Genomic DNA, 21,526 nt, shown 5'->3' with positions numbered 1-21,526 from the left:
TTTTGTTGGTAGAGGATCAACACAACAGTCGTCTCTGTGGCACTATTGCTCGAGGTGGTTACCAGCTGCAGTCAAAATCATTTCAGGTATGAATTCTACCCAAGTATTATATATGTATGGCGATAGCGACATGGTTTCCCGGAACTCAAAAGCTCTACAAAATGAGAAAGGATGAAAACACGGAGAGTACAGCGGAAGAAAAAAGAGTACCTTCTTCGAGGGATGCACAGGAACAGGTGATGCGCAGAGTCCTATAAAGGGCTCAACAGTACTGCTGGCTGCTGCAGGCTTTCATGTTTGATTGTCCAGTAACAAAAGGTCACATTTCAGCATGGAGCTAATCATATATAAGATAAAGAGTCATCACCAAAAAACAAAAAAGAAGGTAATCACTCCTTTGTTTATCTTTCCAAAGCATGGAACGAATCAATATATATAATAAGCTGTGCTCTCACAGTTGTATAAGGTGGTTGATAACCTGCAACTTGATGCATCAACAAGATAACAATTAGGGAATTCCCCATCTCATTTTATCCTCGAGTCTACCTTTTAAGGAGATTCCATGGAAATATTAACAATGACCTAGACATCTGCAAAATTGAAGTCCTCTAGTGCACCTCAAATTTGTTTCAACCTCAGAAACTCTGTGAGTGCAAAATTTAAGTCCTCGGAAACATTCCGAAAAGTTGGACGATACACAAGACAGCAAAATGTTCTCCGAGATGGAAAATTACTGATAGAGCCAAAGGAGAGTAAATTTTGCATGTTCACCCTGCAGGTGATGTTCTTTTGACAGAAGGGAGTTGGACTGAGTTGAGGTCCCCTGGATATGGTGTCCACAGTCCTAGCCCTCCCCTACTCTCTTTCAGTCCAGTTTTGTTCCCCTTAAATTCATCTAGGGATTTAACCCACTCAACAACAGAAGAATGTTCCCGGGTGTGTCTGTGCAATATGAATAATGAATTATATTCGCAGTTGGGGAACATGAAAAACTTGAACTCTTCTAATCTGTACACCACATAGCCAAAACTAAGTTGATCCCTCGGTGTGAAAAGATTGACCTCATTAAACCAAAGGCAGCTGAACAAGTTGGTCATTGTTGTGTGCTCCCGTATTATGACTGCACCCTCTGGTACATCTGCATTCATCAGGAATTTTCATCAGTAATATACATTGAAGTTAAAGAAGCCGCCAGATATTATTTTAGCAGCTTTAAATTTATTATCGAGACAGTCATGACGGATTAACATAAGATCTTTATGACACAAATGGAATATGATGTGAGATGGGAATTGATATTGCTCCACATGCCAATTTAAATTCCAACTTCTATTGACTCTATCGGCGAGAAAAATAAAAAGATGTATAATATATATGTTCAATCACTTGCTCTGTTAAAACTTTGCTTTTCGCAAACAAGTTTAACAGTTAAAGATAACAAAAAAAAAAAATCAAGGCATTGATATGGGAGTTCCACCAACTGAAGGTTCTTGGTTTATAGCATTGCCTAACGACTTAAATCATCATCGACTGAAGCTTTTTACTATCATAAAACATGTAAAGATTGCCTTCTTAGTCTAAACAAAGAGTAATATCCCGATATCATCAAGATAATAAATTGAAAATCGTCACAGGATAACCACGGAACACTTTCTGAATAGGCCAAAGATATACTGTACTTGCAGTATATCCATCTCTAGATAATCATAATATTTAACAAAATTTGTTTTTATGTAATTATGAAGCCATACTAACAATGTTATCTTCATCATCTTTAAAATGAAATTACTGAGACAAAGATTATCAGAACTTAGAAGTCAGACCTGTCATCACGAGCAATAACATGAAAGAATGTTCTCATCAATGTGTATGAAAATATTGTAATCGTCATTATATCTGGCACCGAAAAAATATCATGTTCTTACCACTGATTGTCCTTTTCTTTGGACTCCATAGCTCCATTCCCTCATAGTGGTAAATCTTCATGTGCAAATCGATCAGCGGCCGAGCATACCGCTTCCTTCGCTTGATTGCATCTGCCTCCTCATAGATACTCCTGTGATGTTTATGACAAGCAATTGCAAATGTGTGCTTTCCCCGCCAGAGATATCTGCAGAGTTCACAGAATACAGAAGTCATGAAATCTAAAGACAAAAAAAGGAAAATTTTACTACTCAGTTATTCAGTTGAAGAAACAACCCACCTTTCTAGAATAAGCAATGGGTCAACTAAAAGCTCCATTTTCCCATCAATCCAAATGCTATACTGAGCTTGAGGAAACAGCCTGTGTGTTAGTATCTTCGGAACCTTCCCATTTCTTCTAGGTTCATCATATGGTGGATGATGTAGTGTCACAAGGCGCCAAATACCTACCCATTTTCCTCCATCACTGGCTTCTCTAACAGTTACATTTTGCTTAATGAAATCAAGAGAGACCTCATCAACTACCATCAGAAAGCAGAATAGCTTTCTGGAACGAAGACTTATGTTGTAAGGTTGATGGGGAGTGTCATACCCATCAAAAATGCCAGAGGCAACTACAAACCTACATTTCTTTGCATATTTCACATCTACAGCATCCATTTCTGCACCTCCATTTTTCATAAAGCCACAGTGCACCTAAAGAACAAATAGAAAAACAATAAATAAAAATCTCCAAGATAAGATATCATCAAATTCATCTGGATAAATAAGAATGTCAATCATGAAGCTAAGAATTCTTTCACTGCTTGCATATATAAAAAAGTTCAAGATATACATTTTAGATGCTTGCACATAATGATATGCACATGTGAAGGCTTGCAGCTTGCAAGATGAAACCTATGTTGTTTAGCTAATACATTATTCTATGGCCCATTACAAGATATGCATATCTCAAATTGTGAAAATTTTCTAATGTGGTAGAAAAATAGTTGCACCATTTCTGACTACACAACATAATCTCTCTCCTTCTCTCCCTCTCTAAGATAGTCGCTGTAATGGATGTAGAAAATTTAATTAACTGACTCAACCAAGTCAGTCAGTTGCTATTGAAGTTGATACTTACTACGATGCAAAAGCAAAGCCAAGGCCACTGCAAAGTATTGGACAAGGACTAATAGCAAAAGGACAAGAATTATAGCTACAGAAAATTTCATCTTAATCCAACAAGCACATCCTCTTTTTCTCTAGAATTATAATCATAATGGATTTACAAGAATGAAAATTTAAGATGCCAACATATTCAACGGGACGAAGGTAAGGCCTGCTCAAAACACACTTACTGAGTAATAGCAAATGCTTGCTCATGTTCAAATATGCCTTTGTGCAATATTGAATTTCAAAATGACAAAACACAGGTGCGGTAAAGATGATTTCCACACCTATTACATGCAACTATACAATCACCTTCATAGTTGTATTCAGTTTGAAACTATTTTCTCTTTGTTTCCAGCTCTGATGTCCCCCAAAAAGTGGTTGAGACTTCTCATTGGCATTTCCATGGTCATCTTCCAATACATATTTTAGAAATTTTGGGATGGTATCGGGAGTTCTCTTTGGAATGACTATGGCATCTGGGTCATCCATAAGAGGAATTGAGCAACCTACATGCGCAAAGTGCAAAGTTAAGAAGTGGGCAATACCAAGTCTTGCATAGAAGATGTTAAGGTAGTCTTACGATGTTGTTGCTTGGTAGTGAGACCCATTGTGTCTAAGATACCAAGAACTTTGCTGTCTTTTTTACAAAGAGCTGCAGAAAAGAGAGCAATAGAAACCTTAAAGTATGTAAAATCTAGAATTGTTTTTTTTTTTTTTTTGTTCCTACATTCAGGGAGGGTATTTTAAGACTGAGAATTAGTGAAAATCATAAAAAAAGGTTGGATAACAAAGCAGGTAGGAAAAACAAGTTAAGAGAATAAACATCAATAAACTAATATCAATCAAGTGTTGATATTCTGCTGATAAAATGACAGGCAAGTATATATGTGGAGAGCACCTATCTACAGACACAATGATGCATTATACAGATATATACGTATGTTTGTGTGTGCATGTACATATCCACAACCATCAGTATTTTTTTGAAAATGATGGTATTGACTATTTTCTATAAAACAGCATAAAATGAAGAAACAATCTGTACTCGTGCTTGACAAATAATATGCTAGTAGTTTACTACTAGGTTCTTCCATGATATGGCAAAGTCTAAAACAGCTGTTTAAAGACTGATCACAGCTAATCAAGTTCACTGAAAGAACTACTTTATTTAATGGAAAGCAGTATCCCTCACATAGGATGCCTTCTGTTGGCCTTTGACATGATACCAATTATGTACACACAAATTCTGAATGATACCAATTATTCTGAATGTAATACAATGTTTGCCGGATCAGGATAAGATTTGGGGTGAATGATGAAATTTAGATCTGGATTGGTTTGGATATGCTGGATCATCCAAGTCAATCATGGTTCCGGATTTTTTTTTTTGAAAATGATTGGAAATCAGGAACAGATTTGAATTTAGTTAGGAACAGTATGATTGGCTAAAAATTGATTGATATAGGTCATATTTAGTAGGATAGCAGCGATTGGGCTTAAGTGATGGATAATTCGCCAGACTGATGAGAATAACTGAAACTTAGCTGAGATTGGTCAAACAAGCATGAGACCAGACAAAATTAACTGGTCCTTTTTGATTCCCTGAAAACCAAGGGTTTGACAGTTGTACTTGTTGAATCCCAACCTGGATCAGATGATTCTGCAAGCCAACTGGCTATAAAAGAGAAGATAAAAAGAGGCAAAATTTGAAAGAGATCTAAATAGTCGCCAATAATCATAAATAATAGTTACAAGCTGGAATTTTGACTTCAAAACTCCAGCTTGAAATGATTATTTTTTTCAGTGTCAGCCACAATGTAATTCACTTATATATGTCTTGGCTATGGTTTCTCAAAAGCATGAAATACAGGCCTTTTCACTAGTGCATCCATAGAAAATGTTATTAATATTCTATGCAGAAAATTTTATTTCTTCAGGTCATGTTACATACAGGTGTAACTCGATTATTTTTTTTTGCCATGATGCTTTTTGTTACCATCAGAGCCCGAATATGACTAATTAGCAATGGACAATAGTTCATGCATAAATAGCATCTAACGAGGCCACACTATTTCATATTTCCATACAAATGTTTTCCAAGTCAAATCCACATAGATGTAGCAACACATAAATCAAAAGAAGTTAACAAGACCTGGAAATCTAAGGTAACACCTGTCAGCATACATGCCTCTGGACCATGATATATTCACCAACAACTAGACTCTCCTGCCCAACACTTCCTAAGCTTTGCTTTCCTTTGATGGGATGGCTCATACATTATATGTGGTATTTTTGCTGTTCAAAGAGTTATCATCCTGAATTTGTAAAGGACCATCATTTTTCAGCGTCTATACTAAATAATCATTAATAGACAAGAAATATATACTAATTTTTTTTACAGGAAAAGCATTGTCAACTAATATTTTTACAAGAAAAGCATTGTCGATTTTTGGTTTTAACAAACCTTCCATCGGTTGTCTGATGATAACACTTGATTAATTTTTTATGCTTTGATATTTAATATTCTAGTGGCAGCAGAATGGTCAATATTCCAGGCTCCAAATATGCCACCAAAACCATGGCAGCAATAGTAATAAGATCAAAGCTACTTCCATAGAAAGTCCAAAGCTGCTCACTGATTAATAGGCTGTCACCATTTGAATGAAATAGCCAAAACGTGAATGTGTTGATCAAGAGGATGCAATATTCTAAAATGTCTTCTACGAAGTTTGTTCATCATTACATCATTCAAGAAAAAATTGGTGGGAGATTGTTCTAATAACAACACAAGAATACAAAAGAAAGCATGCAAGGCGCATAAGAGCTAAAATTTAAAGAGCAAGAATCACTAGATTTACTAAATTTTATCAGGCAGATCAATATAATTCATTCACTTTCCTCACAGCACATTAAATCGACCAAGAAGTTCCAATATCATAGTAGAAACTCTACAACTAATTAACCAATCCTATATAGAAAAACAAAAAAAAAAAAGGAATTTACCTGACAAGAAGCTAATAGAAGAATGACACGACCACAAATGAAATAGCAAGGCAAAAAGGATGAGCAGCATCCACACAATGGCTGACACGAGGACCAACCGTATGAAACCCCTCCGCCAGACCATCTTCAGAGGATCTTTAATGCCCTTTCCGTTGGCAGAGACATCGGTTTCATCGGCTGCATCTGCAAAAGTCCAACTCTTCTAAGAACAGACTGCAAAATCAGAACGAAAATTCAATCCATCTAACCTTTGGTGGCAGCATTCCGATTACCCCTCTCCGTTCGATAAGAGGCTCGCAAGGAGAGCAAGCGCTGGGCTTCAGTCTCCATTCTTCCTAACTCCCGCCTTCCATCTTGTAACTATAGAGGGAAGGTTGTATTAGATTCTTGAACTTGCAGATCAAGAACACAACTCTTGCATCAATAAGCCATCGGAATCACTCGATAGAACAACGAAAATGAAGGCAGAAAACTAGAGAGGGAAAGGATCAAGGGACCCGAAGGATCGAACGAACAAAGAAACGAGAAGCAAAACCACCGGATCAAGAACAGATTCTTTTCATCAAGAAGGCACTTGGACATATCCAACGAAATAAGGCAGAAACCTAGAGAGGGAGAGGATCACGAACAGAATTCTTGCACAGATCGAACAGAAAAATGAAACGAGAAGCAAGAACACACGGATCAAGAACAGATTTCTTCAACCGAGAAGGCAGAGAACGAGCGGTACGAAGCCTAGTGGCTCAGATTTACTCCACAAATCACGTCTTCAGCTGTTCTGCGTGCCACTCGAGTGGAGAAGAGCGCAGTGAAGAGAAGAGGGGAGAACCGACGCAGATCGAAGGCGACGCCGTTGTCGGCGATCGAAAGCTGTGGATCCGCATCCGTCTCTGTTGTTCCGTAGAGCGCACGTTGTTGGGCCGAAGGCCTACAACACGGACCAACAACGATACCGCCACCAGATGATGTGCTATAATCGTAAACTATTTAAACCGTTATAGTTTATTTATATCTAAAATATTTTTTATATTTTTTTTATAAAAATATAATATATAAGTCTTCTTTTTCAAATCTAACTTAAGATACGTTAAAGTCTGTTTACGTAACATGCTGACTTATAAAAAAATATTAATATAATAATATATAATTTAAATTTAAAAAATAATTAATGTTAATTTTAACCTTTGTGGTTTTGATAATGAACCACTCAAACCCTTATGATTTATTTGTATATAAAATAACTTTTATATCTTAAAAAATATAACATATAAGCCCCTCTCGTCAAGTGTAAGTTAACTAACGTTCTACTTATTTAAATATTTAAAAAAAACTAAGACCATCATTAATAATAGGAGAACACATCGTCGTAGAAGTAACGACCAGTAGTAGCACCAATCCGTTATTGCTTAGTAGGGCATCATACGCATGCAACCTCTCCCGCTCTGATGACGAGCTCAAGAGCTTTTAGTTCTGCCTCAGGTATATGTGCATTAACCAGTTTAATGCTAAGCAGGAAGTGGTTCCCTGGTCCCTCTTCCTTCTCCTTGGCGTCTTCGTTCCCATCGCTTCCCATTTCATCCTCTCATGCACCCCCACCTGTCATGCCTATAACGTAGTGGTTCATCTCTCTCTCACCTCTGCCTCCCGTCTCTCCTACCTCTACCTCTCTGCCTTCATCCGCCGTTACGACCTCTATCACTTCCTCTTTCTCAACAAGATGGACCTTAACATTTTGTTAAACTTAAATTATATATATCATTATATTAATAATTTATTATGAATCAACATATCACGTAAACGAACTCTAATGTCTGTTAACTTATACTTGACAAGAGGAGTTATATGTTATATTTTTAAAAATATAAGAATCATAAAGGCTTAAGTGGTCAATGGCCAAAACTATATGGGTTAAAATAAATTTTAACTATTTTTTAAATTTAAATTACATATGTAATTATATTAATGATTTATTATGAGTTAGTATGTCATGTAAGCAGACTATAACGTATATTAACTCAGACTTGATGGGAGGGATTTATATGCTACGTTTTTTTTTTAATATAGAGATTATTTTAAATACAAGTAAACTAAAAAGACTTAAGTGACTAATGAATAAAATCATAAGGGTTAAAATAGACCTTAACCAAGAAATATATGATGTTAGATTATGAAAGTAATATTATTAATATTATCATAAATTTATATTTAAAATCATTAAGTCAATTTTTGATTATCTGAGTGAGAAATTGATTTGGAGTTAATCGGGATTCTTTTTCCACCCTTATATCGAGTGAATTTAATTGATACCATTCTTATCCATCTCCGATTGTACCAAATCCTATAAAATTATGTCAGAAATTATTGATAAGACCTCATGGTGCCTAAGTTAATAGAGGTTCAAATGATTCAACTCGTATTTTCAAGAGAGAGCTATTTATCGAAACATATCTTATGAGCCATTTTATAGTGCTCCAAGTACCATTATTTTCGTAGCAATCACAAGTTATAGGAAAGGTGGTGCACCACTTTTGGATTTAATTATGATCATAGTGAGTCAAATATGAGGTATGATAATTTTTAGTCCATTCAATCTTCTGTTGAGATGTTGATTATATGATATTAATCATGTGATACTAAGATATTGATTATGTGACGATCAGGTGTTTGATATATGAATATGAATTATCGATCGATCAGTCTTACAGTACCATTCACATGATGATGATATGTTAGACATGTCTCTACCCCTATATCAAAAACACATAATAAAATTTGTTTGAGTGGGTTAATTATATATTAATCCGTCTAATTAATTATATTTAAAAATTAGATTTTTTATATTTTTTTAAATTTATCGTTAATATAATTATGAAAGTCAAACATATATGTCTATTTATCTAACACATCGATTTTACTAATGAAAATATAAAAATAAAAAATAATTTTTTTAACATTTCAATCAATGACGATGGATAATATTAGTAGCGACGAACAATAATGTCATCGGGAGCGATGAGTGATTGTTGTGAATGAGGAGAACGACGACGAGAGATGAGAGCCGCTTTACATATACTCCTTGTCTCTAGTTGTTGCTCTCTTCATCCACAACAGCAAATCATCCTCCTCAACGACGTCGTTGTCTGTTACCATTGACTTGAACATTAAATTTTTTTTTTATATATTTAACTTTCATATTTTTATTGATAAAATCGATAATGTTAGGATAAATGAACATAGATATTTTAAATTATAAGAAAGTCGATATAATTTTTAAAAATATAAGAATCAAAATAGTAATGGCAGCTGACTATAGGATAAAAAATATTTTATCTTAAAAAAAGTTTACTAAAGGCTTTTATGTAGGCTTTTATTTGATGATATCTCCTAATTAATTATTGCTTGGGAGCTTTTTTTTATTATTACTTTGACGAAAATATTTCTCCGCCACCATCCGTCCTCGATCGTCATCAGACCACCACTAGCATCGCCGCCACCTCCTCCTTGACCTCCCACTCCCGCACGGCTTCCAGCATTGCTGCCGCCACCCTTTCCTCCATCAGTCTCCCCTCCGCCTTCGCCACGGCCTCCACCCCGCCCCTCCCGGCCATTGCCACCACACCGCCGTTGTCTCCTTCACAACCTCCGGCTCCCCCCTTCGGTAGCCACCGCCAGCCGTCCCCTCCTCCTCGCCACTGTCGCCAGCGAGAAGGGGCGGGGCCCCGTGACACCTTCCTTCGTCAAAACCCATATTTTTCATGGGAAAATCTCCCGTCGCGACGCCATAGACTCAGCCACGACTAAAACCAAAACCATGTCTCGCCATTCGGGGCGACCCTTTCACCGTGACGCCTATGTGACCGCCGCCCCCAGTAGAATCGCCACCGATGGCAGGTCACCAACGATAAGGAGTGGGGCGGGGTGGAGGCGATGATGAGAAGGTGGGAGCGAGTAGCGTCGACAGTACTGTTTTACCCAATGCTAATGGTTGTTATGCAACGATATTATTTTATATCAGATGGAAGACATATGTCATGTAACCGTCGCATGAATGATGTTCAAAATAATCAATCAGATGCGAATTTTAGCGCACGCGACCTCGGAAGGGACCCATCAATCACACGGCACAAGCAAACGGAAGCCTGCTTAACCAAGCCAAGCGATCCCATTCCACTTGCAACTTAACGTACGTACGTACATTGGAGGATTCCTCCGTGCAGTGCCCCAAAAGTCAAGCATCCTTCCCACTTCAATGGCTCTTCTTCCAAGCTAACTCACACCCCCACTTTGCACCACCACCCACTCCTCCTTTATCCCCTCCTTCATATATATATATATATATATATATATATATATATCAATTACATACATAAACGTAGAAAACGCAAGCTTCATATCGACAACTTTGCCCCATTGGCTGTAGCCATGGGCCCCGCGGTGGGGCTCACCTCTCCTCACCAACCACTCTGCGGAGCCAAACCGGAGGCTCGGGATCTGGCGTCCTGCTTCGCTGGTGGTTGCGAGTAAGGTGGGCCGCTCGCGGGTCCCAGTGTGGTCCCCACCGCTGCCTCCAATCACCGGGGACAAAAATAAATTTAACTTAAATATTTTTAACATATTTATTAGGATTCTCGGGATTTTTTTTTGTTTTTCTTATGCTATATTATTTTTTCATACCTTTCAAGGAACATAATGGATTCATAGGATGAACCAATTCTATTTTTCTAATTATAATATTATAATATTTTAGAGGTATATAATAAGGATGTAATATTTTTAAATAGAATATTTGGACAGAAAAGATAAAGAGGCTATTTCCGGAAGATCGACTTATTTGTTATTAAGCGCAGCGCCAGGCTGTGGAGGCGTGGCGTCTCGGTGACGAACTGAGATCCGCCCGCCACCACCACCCCCCCGCCGTTCGATGGGTCGGCGAGCCCACGTGGAAGGGTTGTTGTCCACCCGATGGTCGGGCCACCGTATCCGATGGCGATAGTGCGCATCACGAGGCACGACCCGCACGCACGACGACCGTTACACCGGTTCTTCCCCCCGCGTTGAATTCGTGGAGAGTTGGACGCAGGTCGGTTGCGCCACCTCGCCGCGCCTCCGCCTCCGCGTGCGTCGTGGATGGGGTGGCTGGTAAAGGCGACGGCCTCACTGCGGCTCCCACGTGGGTTCCACCGCTGCGGGCAACAAGAAGCCGGGTAGGCTTTTATTGCGTCCGGTTTGGAGGAGGTGAAAAGTATTGCTGTCGAAGCAATGCCTCTATCGTGACGAGGGTATTTATGGAAATATATAGAATGGGAAGGAGTAATTAGGAGACTTCAAAGACCCTGTGAACTGGTTCGTAGTTTTAAGCTCGCTTTCTGTTGTCTTCCTCCTTGGAAGGCTCCCCCCAAATCCTGTTCTCCATCGGGACTAAGGGATCTCATCTTTGTCTCCTCTTGCCGACCTCCATCGGAGCGATGACGAACTCCTCCGCCGGTACGATCGGTGGGACCGAGGAGGACGTCCTTCTCCACGGGGACCTCGTCCTTACCGTCATCCAGGCCCGCCGCCTCCCCAACATGGACATGTTCTCCGAGCGCATCCGCCGCTGCTTTGCCCCTTGCGCCACGCTGTGCACCAAATCCGACTCTGTTTCCCCCCGCGACCAGCACCACCACCGCCGCAAGATCATCACCAGCGACCCCTACGTCACCGCCTCCCTCGCCGACGCCACCGTCGCCCGCACCCGCGTCATCTCCAACTCCGAGGACCCCGTCTGGAATGAGCAGTTCAAAATCCCCCTCGCCCACCGCGCACCCGCTCTCGTGCTCCACGTCAAGGACGACGACGTCTTCGGCGCTGAGCACATCGGCACCGTCTCTATCTCCGCTGTCCACATCGCGTCCGGCGAGAAAATCCGAGATTGGTTCCCCATTCTCGGCCCCAATGGAGAGCCTCCGAAGCCTGATACCGCCCTTCATCTCTCCATCGAATTCACCCCCGTTGCCAAGAAGCCAGAATACCAGCACGGCATCACCGGGGATCCGAACAAGCTTGGGGTGAGGGATACCTACTTCCCGCTCCGGCGGGGAGGGTCTGTCAAGCTCTACCAGGACGCTCAGGTGAGGAAGGACGAGCTCCCGGAGGTCAGGCTCGAGAGAGGCGCTGTGTTTAAGCACGAGAATTGCTGGGAGGATATCTGTCATGCGATTCTTGAGGCGCATCATCTGATTTATCTGGTTGGCTGGTCGATATACCACGAGATTAAGCTGGTGAGAGAGCCAACGCGGTCCCTGCCGAACGCAGGTAAGCTCACACTGGGAGAGCTGCTTAAGTACAAGTCGCAGGAGGGGGTGAGAGTGTGCATGTTGGTGTGGGACGACAAGACCTCCCACGACAAATTTTTTCTCAAGACGGTAAGACCAATTCAATTGCAAGTCCTTTTATTCATTCGTTTGCTAGAACTTAGCATTAAAGTTGTAATTAGTATCTCCATCTTCATCCAATGGATAGTGACCACCTTTGCAGTCGAGAGAACCTTCTCTGTTTTCATCTCTTCAATTAATCCCGTCATGTTCTTTCTTGATCTGAGAGGGTAATAATCCTGTTGCATTGCAAATTACTAGTTCTTTTGTTTTCTAAATTATATAGCATTGTAAATAAAACTTTTACAGAGAACATGTTTCAGGAAACATTAAAGAATTTGAGTATTGCTGACCAGTATCTAGATTTGATTGGCCTTTTAGAATCAAATTCTTCTATTTACCAAGTTTTTTCATAGATAACTAATGCAAGAACTTAAAAACCTTAGGCTTAGCACATTAAATTATGGTTTATCATTCTCTGCTACAAAGAATCACTCAGTTTCTGCACCCTCTTACATAATATTGGGTCAGTAGCTGGGGGTGGAAATCTTATTGCTGGTGTGACCATGATCACAAATTTACCATTTTGTAATAATTCAAGACTAAGAAATTATACAGAAAGTTCGGCTAGAGTTCGGAATTAATTTGCCTACTTAGTTATTGGAAAAATATTTTTAAAATGGAGAATATATGGAATTTTGATATATTTTGTAAAAAAATATATCAGCTAAATTTAATGACACCCTACATTTGTGGTTCATGGTAAATGTCTTTCCATATAACCAAATGATTAGGAACAAACCACAAAAAAATTGCAAAAGACCTGTGTGAGTCGAGTTCCTTAAAAAAGTACATGTACTGTGCCTTTTGAGGGTAGATAGCAACTCATATACTATCTAAAGCCTTAAATGATGTGTGACTATCTTGTAGTACACATTTTCCACAAAAATGATCGTATGCTTTCTTCTACGCTAAATAACAACAAAGCTAAAGATCAGGCTGCTTCTGAGCCAACTATCATAGTTAGGCATTTTGATAAAATTTATTGATCTGCATGCAAATATGCTTCTGCAGGGAGGTGTAATGCAAACTCATGATGAGGAGACCCGGAAGTTCTTCAAGCATTCCTCTGTTATTTGTGTGTTATCACCTCGTTATGCCAGCAGTAAACTTAGCATTTTCAAGCAGCAGGCAAGCTTTACACCATTATATTCTTCTATTCTTCTCATATATTTTAGTAAAATATTTAGGTAGGCCTTTTGGCTATAGGTAGCTCGAAAGATCCTTTTAGCTAAAGATCAAATTACATGAATAATCATGTTATTGAATTGCATAGCGTAGCACTTTATCTAGATATTTTTGGACAAATGCTTGTGTTCACATGATTTAGTTGGAAAACTGCAAAAATTAAATGAATAACAGATTGGAAAAGTAACAAAATCTAGTTTTATGAGAATCAAAGTTGATGTCTTAACTATAGTTACATTTGTATCTATAATCTATTAGGTTTGATATTTATGTGAAGTTGTGAACAATAAAGAATGATCAACAAGGTTAAAGTTGTGACTACAAACTATTTAGTGCATATTTATTTAATCATGTACCATCTGTATCCATCAGTTTGGTCTTATAAGATACACTTTTGCTCATATCATTTCAATCGAAAGTTTTAAGATGATACAAGTGCCACTTAATCTGGACAGGATTTTAAACTTGCACTGAGATAAGCCACTAAGTAATTCCATAACTGGGGCTCTCGCTGTTTTTAATTTCTTTTATCTATCGAGGATTTCCTCCATTGCTATGAATTAAATAGGGAACAATTTTGCCACCTGTTATATGTTGGATCCTAATATATTTTGTTCTAAATTTTCCTCTGAACCAAACCGAATCGGTTCTATGATGATGTTAAGCTGACATTCAAGCAAAACCAATTCAGTTTGATCTATTAGAAGATTTGATAGGATATATTTTTGATCATGTGATGATGTGACTTTGTCTATTGTTTGTACTTTGTGTTTTACTTATCATCACTGAAAATTTCAATTAACAATATGTTTCTTTTGTTAACCATGAGCATTATCTATGAACACAAAATTTAGTCCTGTTTTAATTTTAATGTCTTTTGCTAACTAATACTGAAGTATCCTTATCTCAAAGAGTGAAAATTTACAGTTCTGTCTTTTATTTTGTTTTGCAGTATTGTTACTTGTTTGTCCTCTTCATGCAGGTGGTAGGGACCCTTTTTACACACCATCAGAAATGTGTATTGGTCGATACACAGGCATCTGGAAATGAGAGAAAGATCACTGCTTTCATAGGAGGCCTAGATCTTTGTGATGGCCGCTATGATACTCCAGAACATAGACTTTTTCGTGATCTGGACACAGTATTTTTGAATGATGTCCATAATCCTACATTTGCTGTGAGTTTATTTGTCCTTTCTGATTTCTTCTTCTAAGCTCATGGTTTTTCAGATGCAACTTGCTAAGTTTGTTTATTAGGTAGACTGCATTTATTGGATATCAGATCTTAACAAGAATTTCTAAAGTTGGAAAACCATGTTTATGAATCTTTGTTGGTTGGCACTTGGCACTGCTGTCCTATCCACATTTTAGTCATTGATATAGAAATATATGTATTGAGAATGTTTATCAAACTCAACTATGCATTTGAAAAAAAAGAAAAGAAAAACTTAGCTATGTATTGTTATACTATGCTATCATGTTACCAGTTTATCTGTTTAGCATTTTAGATTTTTCTATTCCATTGACCTTCATTTCTTGACTATGATTTGTTTATCATATTGTGTTGTAGCATGCATTAGATGACAAAGTTGATATAGGCTTCATGCGTGCGAAATTGTCAAAATAATTTTCAGAAACTTGATAATTTATATATTAACATATCTACACATTACCATTGATGCATAAAGTTTTATATTGAATATTTGATATTAAGCCATAAAGATCTAGAGATGCAACTAGGGAATAAATTAACTATGAAGGAATTTTTTATTTTGTCATCCGGCTAAAAAAAAAAACAAAGAATACTATTTGCAATCCCATTTTTACTATTTACAATCTTATTTTAAAATTTTTTAATATTTCTAAACTATCTTTTTGCAAAATGGACGTAAATACCCTCTTCTTTTTCTTCCTCCTCTTCCTTCTTCTTTCGTCTACTCTTCTTCTTTCTCCTTGGAGGACGGCATCGAGGGGGTGGTGAGTGGGGCCAAACGGTGTCAAGGGGGTGGTGAGTGGAGCCAGACGGAGTTGGCCACGACGGCAAGCAATGTTAGCAATGAGCAATGTTGGCAGCGAGTGATGCCGACGTTAAGCGGCAACGACATTGGTAGGGAGGGGTGTCTGTAGTGAGGATGAAATAAGGGGCCGTGAGGAAAAAAAGAAAACGAAGGATAAAATCATAATACTGAGATTGTAAATAGTAGAATAGTAGTTTATTATTTTTTCAAGGGGTTGTCAATAGTAAAAAGGGGCCATGAATAGTAATCTTTAAAAAAAATCATGAAACTATTTCAGATCTATCACTCATATATTTTATATAATAAAAGTTTGAGAAAAATAACATGAAAAAGAAAAGAAGCACAAGAAAAAGAGAATATATTCTACATTGAAAAATCAATGCAGTAATGGCTTTTCTTTGGTTAACACACATAGATATAACACTTGGAGATACATTCATATATTTGGGTACAGTTAGAACACAATCCTTATTGTAACCATATCCAATATATCTTGGTTAATAAGATTTTATTATGAATGCTCAAATTTGATGGTGACACTTTTTGAGTAATGATATCTATCTCCAGTCTTACAAGCAAAAGATTCAGACAGAAATTATCCGACCCCCTTTAACCCCGAGCATGAGGTACTTGAGTGAGGGTGAATGCACAGCTAATCTGATTCAGTGAGTGGTGGTGGTGGAGAGAGGCCCATGCCCAAATTTGTGGAAGGGATGTGTGTGTCTAGGGTTTTGCAAGATTTCATCAAGGGTTTGAACTGGTTTAACTGGTGGAAACCTAAATGGTTTTTTAGGTTTTTGACCTAAACTGGTTGAGATTGATCATAATAGGGTGTGGCTTAGTATTTGGTGAAATAAGGTGGTTTTGCATCCTGGCCTTTTGTTGGATGGATATGTACTGCCTAGTATGGGAGTTTAAATGGTAATATTCATCACATGTTTCTTTACAGAATTTAGCTGATTGTAATGAATACATTGGGAGACTTGCTCAGATATGATTTTTTTAGAATAAAGCATTGATAAAGTATGAAACACCAATAAGTTGTTTGGTTGCATTTAGGTTCCTAGTATATGGTGTCATTTGGTTGCATTTAGGTTCCTAGTATATGGTGTCATTTCTTTTCTATTTTTTGTTAGTGGCTCACACATGCATATAATAGATAAATTTGTTGAAGTATACTGACAGCAATGACACAACTGAAGGAAATTGGAAGTTCATGATTAGTCGATCAATCAGCCGATAAATCCAGCAAGTTGCTTTTAAAGGCCATTAGAAAAAAAAGTTTGCACATTCGATATCTAGGAGCTTTGAGAATTTGTGGGATTTATGTAAATTTATCAACTTCTCTTTTTGTATTTTCTTGTAATGTTTGGCAGGACTTAGTGGTCCATACCTAGATTTTTTTTAAAAATGTGATCTATTAATTTGGCAAGCTACTCATGAAAAGCATAGACGAACATGTTTGGTCAATGATCTAGGAGCTTTCATGTATTATTGGTTTTATGTAACATTTCATATTTTCTGGTTATGTTTAGGCAGGAACTAACGGCCCAAGACAACCATGGCATGATTTGCATTGCAAAATTGAAGGTCCTGCTGCTTATGATATCCTGAAGAATTTTGAGCAGCGCTGGCGGAAGGCTACAAAATGGCGGGAATTTAGTCTACGTTTTAGAAAAACATCCCGATGGCAAGATGATGCACTAATAAAACTTGAACGAATTTCATGGATACTTAGTCCTTCACCTTCTGTTCCAGATGATGATCCAAGCCTATGGGTTTCCCGGGAGGAAGATTCTGATCACTGGCATGTTCAGGTTGTACATAATTAATTAGCTGGTGAATAACTTCAAGCTTATTTCAAGTGTTACTTATAGCTTCTTTCTTTAATTTGTCAGGTCTTTAGATCCATAGACTCTGGATCAGTAAAAGGATTTCCCAGCAATGTCCAAGAAGCTATGAATGTGGTCAGTCTTTTGCCTTCACAATATACTAGCATCCTCCATATAACCATTAGATCTCTTTCATTATTAACGATTGAAGAATCAATTTTGTTTGTGCTCATGCGAGTACTTGTTCACAGTATTCTGCAGAAACTATATAGTTCTGATGCCTTTGTCTTTGTCTTGTCGACTATCTGTTATTCACTGTTGCAGAATCTTGTTTGTCAAAAGAATCTGGTTATTGATAAGAGCATCCACACAGCATATGTAAAGGCAATCAGATCGGCCCAACATTTCATATATATCGAAAATCAGTATTTTCTTGGTTCTTCATTTGCTTGGCCATCTTATAAGAACCCAGGTATGATTTTGCAGCAATTACATTGTACTGCATAAATTTTCAGTAAACAAGAATCATTTTAGTTTGGAGTGCCTTTGTTAGAAATCATGATATGCAACCACCAATAAATGCATAAATGCATATAACCATATAATTCTCCATGATAGAAATTTAATCTCTGAAACCTAAACTCTCATCTGATAAAACTAAAAAACAGAAGACCAACCACCAAGAAGTGCATATATGCATATAACCATATAATTCTCCATGACAGAGATTAAATCCCTGAAACCTAAACTCTCATCTAATAAAACTAAAAAACAGAATACCAACCACCAAGAAGTGCATAAATGCATATAACCATATAATTCTCCATGATAGAAATTAAATCTCTGAAACCTAAACACTCATCTAATAAAACTAAAAAACAGAAAACCAAAAGGCGACCATCTATCTTCTCTGTTAATAGCTGTCAGATGATCAGCCAATTAATAGTCTCTCTTAGGTATCATCAAGCACTCTAGAATTGGCTATTTTCTAAATCAAGGTTCTAGATTTTTGTCTGGTACCAATACCGGTTCTGGGCAGAATGGTTCGGTATGGTGGGGTGTATACAATATCACCACACCCATCCGATTGGAAGAGGAGGAGGTGGTAGGAGCGATGCAATGAGGTGCAGGAAAATAGCCATGGCTCATTGAGGAGGATGGGCAGTGATGTGGCTGGAGGAGGCAGCATGAGGCATGAAAGAGAGAGAGGGACAGGATACATGTTACAAGCAAATACTAGCAATTATCAAAGAATGATTCAAACAACGGGCAACATTTTGATAGGGACAGGATGCATGGTACTCTCACACTTGTTTCACAGATGGAAATTTGACAACTAGATAAGTCAATTGCAGATAATTAAAAGTTTTATGATACAGATGGAAAATTGACAACTAGATAAGTCGTCGAGAATCATATACTTGTAAGCGGCATCCACTTTTCATTCATTAGCATTTGACAGTTTACATGGTGTAACGTAACACTACTATTGACAACATTCTCTTATGTCTAATTTCATTGTAGCTCCTTTCTGTCTCTATTGTATGCACTATGCACAATTCATTATCTCCCTTGGCATCAACAGGTGCCGATAACCTGATACCCATGGAGTTAGCCCTGAAAGTTGCCAGCAAAATTAGAGCGAATGAGCGATTTGCAGTTTATGTGGTTATGCCAATGTGGCCTGAAGGAGATCCAAATTCGAATGCCGTGCAAGAAATTCTTTTTTGGCAGGTATTATTTAAAACCCTCATATATTCGAAAACTGATACTCAATAAACAAAATGATGCCATTCAGCTTTTGATGAACTTAACCATTGCAATTTTTATAGCCATTTTGATTACTTTTTGCTTTGTATTTACATCTAAATTCAGAAATTATTTGTGCTTACAGATCATAATTTAAGTACAGATTGAACTTAATTTCTATGGATTGACCATTTCTTTTCTTCCTTTTCTAGCTCATATCTTTTTCCATAGTGGATGCACATTTGTAACATAAATTTTTGTGGAAGGAAATTTGCAAGATCTATTAAAATTTGTAAACAATGCTGCTGAATAATTCATGATGATGCTGCAACAAGCATCATTCTGCAAAGAGAAAATGTATATCAATCTTGATCTTGGAAATGTTCTGAAGAACATGTTTGTTATTGCTTCAAAAGCCATTGTCTACTCAATAAGAACAATAGCTTCATAGGCAAAAGTCATTGTCTATTTGGATGATGTTGCAAATGAGTGTCCATAAAGTAGAATTTGCTGTGAAGCAATTGAGTATAGCTTTTGACTCATGCTCAAGAAAGGTTATCATCCATGTTTGGAGAATATTCCGACACAATTCCTAAAAGATAATACACAACCTTACATTGTCAACCTGTAAATGACAATATTGCATGTAAATTTGGTATAACATTATTGAGGGTGTTTATGTTGATCGTATGACATCATTTGTTGAGACGATGCAAAGTTGATCCTGTCTACCACTAAGGTTTTTGAGATTTCATCGTTCGGTCTAATATAATTAACTGTTTATATTCATGCTCCTTTCAGGGCCAGACAATTCAGATGATGTACGAAATCGTGGCACAGGAGCTTAAATCCATGAACCTTGAAAATGCACATCCACAAGACTACCTTAATTTCTATTGTCTTGGCAACCGTGAAGAAACACCAGCAGATAAACTGCAGCAAGATGATCAATTTCTGGAAAAATCCCCAGCGGTAACATATCCATGACATAATTTGACATTATGTTTTAGTGTGCTTCGCGACTAATACGTAACTATTCCATCTTGAATAAGCTCAGACTTTGTCCCAAAAGTTCCGGCGGTTCATGATATATGTTCATGCAAAAGGGATGATTGTAGATGATGAGTATGTGATAGTTGGTTCAGCCAATATTAACCAAAGATCTTTGGCTGGTTCAAGAGATACTGAGATAGCCATGGGAGCCTATCAGCCTCATCATACATGGACTAAGAACAGAAGACATCCACACGGCCAGGTTAGTACCATTCATAGTCTTTTCATGTCCTTGTCGTTCTACATCATCATATATATTTGAAAGCTAGGAATGCAATTGTTGAATTATTCTCGAGCATTCATTATATAGCATCTATATTTTTCCTGCTGATCAAAGAGAGGATTCTTTGATTTCTACCATCTTTTTGAGATATTTTCCAACATTATTTGCAATTGTTTTTTGGGAATGCAAGGTATTATATCAAGCGTTTTCTATGTTAAAGAAAAATTGAACTGATACAGGTATATGGATATCGGATGTCACTGTGGGCAGAGCATATGGGGATGTTAGATGACCGCTTCGAGGAGGCCAACAGCTTGGAGTGCGTAAAATTCGTAAACAAGACGGCCGAGGATAACTGGTCGAGATATACTGCTGACGAAATGATGGCGCTCACAGGTCACCTACTAAGATACCCTATTCAGGTGGAAGCTGATGGTAAGGTGGGTGCCCTGCCCAACCATGAGTGTTTTCCTGATGTTGGTGGGAAGGTTTTAGGTGCCCCTAATGCTCTTCCTGATACACTAACTATGTAACATGTTTAATTTGATTGCGATTGTTGGAAAGCGATCCACAATAAAGGTCCTTCTAAGGTTGTGGCATATGGAACTGTATCCTTATCATTATTTGAGTGGGTAAAGAAGGTTGAAAGGTTGCTTCTGTATGTATATTTCTCTCATCTCAAATTTGTTCTTGACATTATTGAGTGGGCATAGAAGGTTAAAGTGGGTGAAATTGAGTTTGAACTGTACAATTCCAATCCTTTTTACCATTATCATTATTATTACTAACTTCGTAGGTATCGATATCGATGTCATTACCATTGACATTATCAATATTGTTATTAATACTATTACCAATAAATAAAAATAATTTTATGATTATCAATATCAATACTAATACTAATACCAATACCATTGCTAATAATAATATCAGTACTATTACTAATATTATCATCAATATCTTTATTAAT

The 21,526-nt window shown here is 37.7% G+C and overlaps 2 protein-coding genes across 8 annotated transcripts; one reads left to right on the top strand and one right to left on the bottom strand.

Annotated features, from left to right (window-relative positions):
- Positions 1-381: 381 nt before the first annotated feature.
- Positions 382-7,020, bottom strand: LOC135582345 (probable hexosyltransferase MUCI70). 7 transcript variants are annotated; one of them, XM_065105360.1, is made up of 8 exons: positions 6,711-7,020; positions 6,330-6,441; positions 6,082-6,264; positions 3,659-3,730; positions 3,388-3,584; positions 2,204-2,619; positions 1,926-2,110; positions 382-1,138 (listed from the first exon to the last, which is right to left on the bottom strand). In XM_065105360.1, the coding sequence occupies exons 2-8, from the start codon at positions 6,409-6,411 to the stop codon at positions 768-770; spliced, it is 1,506 nt and encodes a 501-aa protein (XP_064961432.1). In that variant the 5' UTR covers positions 6,412-6,441; positions 6,711-7,020; the 3' UTR covers positions 382-767. The 7 variants fall into 7 exon arrangements, with proteins under 7 accessions (XP_064961432.1, XP_064961431.1, XP_064961433.1 ...); XM_065105359.1 differs by having other exon boundaries at positions 6,763-7,020; XM_065105361.1 differs by having other exon boundaries at positions 6,787-7,020.
- Positions 7,021-11,427: 4,407 nt separating this feature from the next.
- On the top strand, positions 11,428-21,307 carry LOC103979582 (phospholipase D delta). The gene is made up of 10 exons (XM_009395758.3): positions 11,428-12,485; positions 13,509-13,625; positions 14,665-14,859; positions 17,235-17,516; positions 17,598-17,666; positions 17,856-18,003; positions 19,117-19,265; positions 20,082-20,252; positions 20,338-20,535; positions 20,796-21,307. Exons 1-10 carry the CDS (start codon positions 11,547-11,549, stop codon positions 21,087-21,089), a joined length of 2,562 nt encoding a protein of 853 aa, XP_009394033.2. The 5' UTR covers positions 11,428-11,546; the 3' UTR covers positions 21,090-21,307.
- Positions 21,308-21,526: the final 219 nt, after the last annotated feature.

This window comes from Musa acuminata, chromosome BXJ2-4 (genome assembly GCF_036884655.1).
Source record: "Musa acuminata AAA Group cultivar baxijiao chromosome BXJ2-4, Cavendish_Baxijiao_AAA, whole genome shotgun sequence".
Taxonomy (NCBI): domain Eukaryota; kingdom Viridiplantae; phylum Streptophyta; class Magnoliopsida; order Zingiberales; family Musaceae; genus Musa; species Musa acuminata.
The sequence above is the reverse complement of the archived record's forward strand: the minus strand, read 5'-3'. Positions and strand labels throughout refer to the sequence as shown.

What these genes read in the sequence shown, in the direction of transcription:
- LOC135582345 (XM_065105360.1), bottom strand. Translation starts at nt 6,411, where the DNA reads ATGGAGACTGAAGCCCAGCGCTTGCTCTCCTTGCGAGCCTCTTATCGA. An exon ending in CCATTGCTTATTCTAGAAAG is followed by an intron (nt 2,111 to 2,203) that starts GTGGGTTGTTTC and finishes TGAACTCTGCAG; the next exon opens with ATATCTCTGGCGGGGAAAGC. An exon ending in AAAGAAAAGGACAATCAGTG is followed by an intron (nt 1,139 to 1,925) that starts GTAAGAACATGA and finishes TGATGAATGCAG; the next exon opens with ATGTACCAGAGGGTGCAGTC.
- LOC103979582 (XM_009395758.3), top strand. Translation starts at nt 11,547, where the DNA reads ATGACGAACTCCTCCGCCGGTACGATCGGTGGGACCGAGGAGGACGTC. An exon ending in CTGATCACTGGCATGTTCAG is followed by an intron (nt 17,517 to 17,597) that starts GTTGTACATAAT and finishes TTAATTTGTCAG; the next exon opens with GTCTTTAGATCCATAGACTC. An exon ending in TTCTGGAAAAATCCCCAGCG is followed by an intron (nt 20,253 to 20,337) that starts GTAACATATCCA and finishes GAATAAGCTCAG; the next exon opens with ACTTTGTCCCAAAAGTTCCG.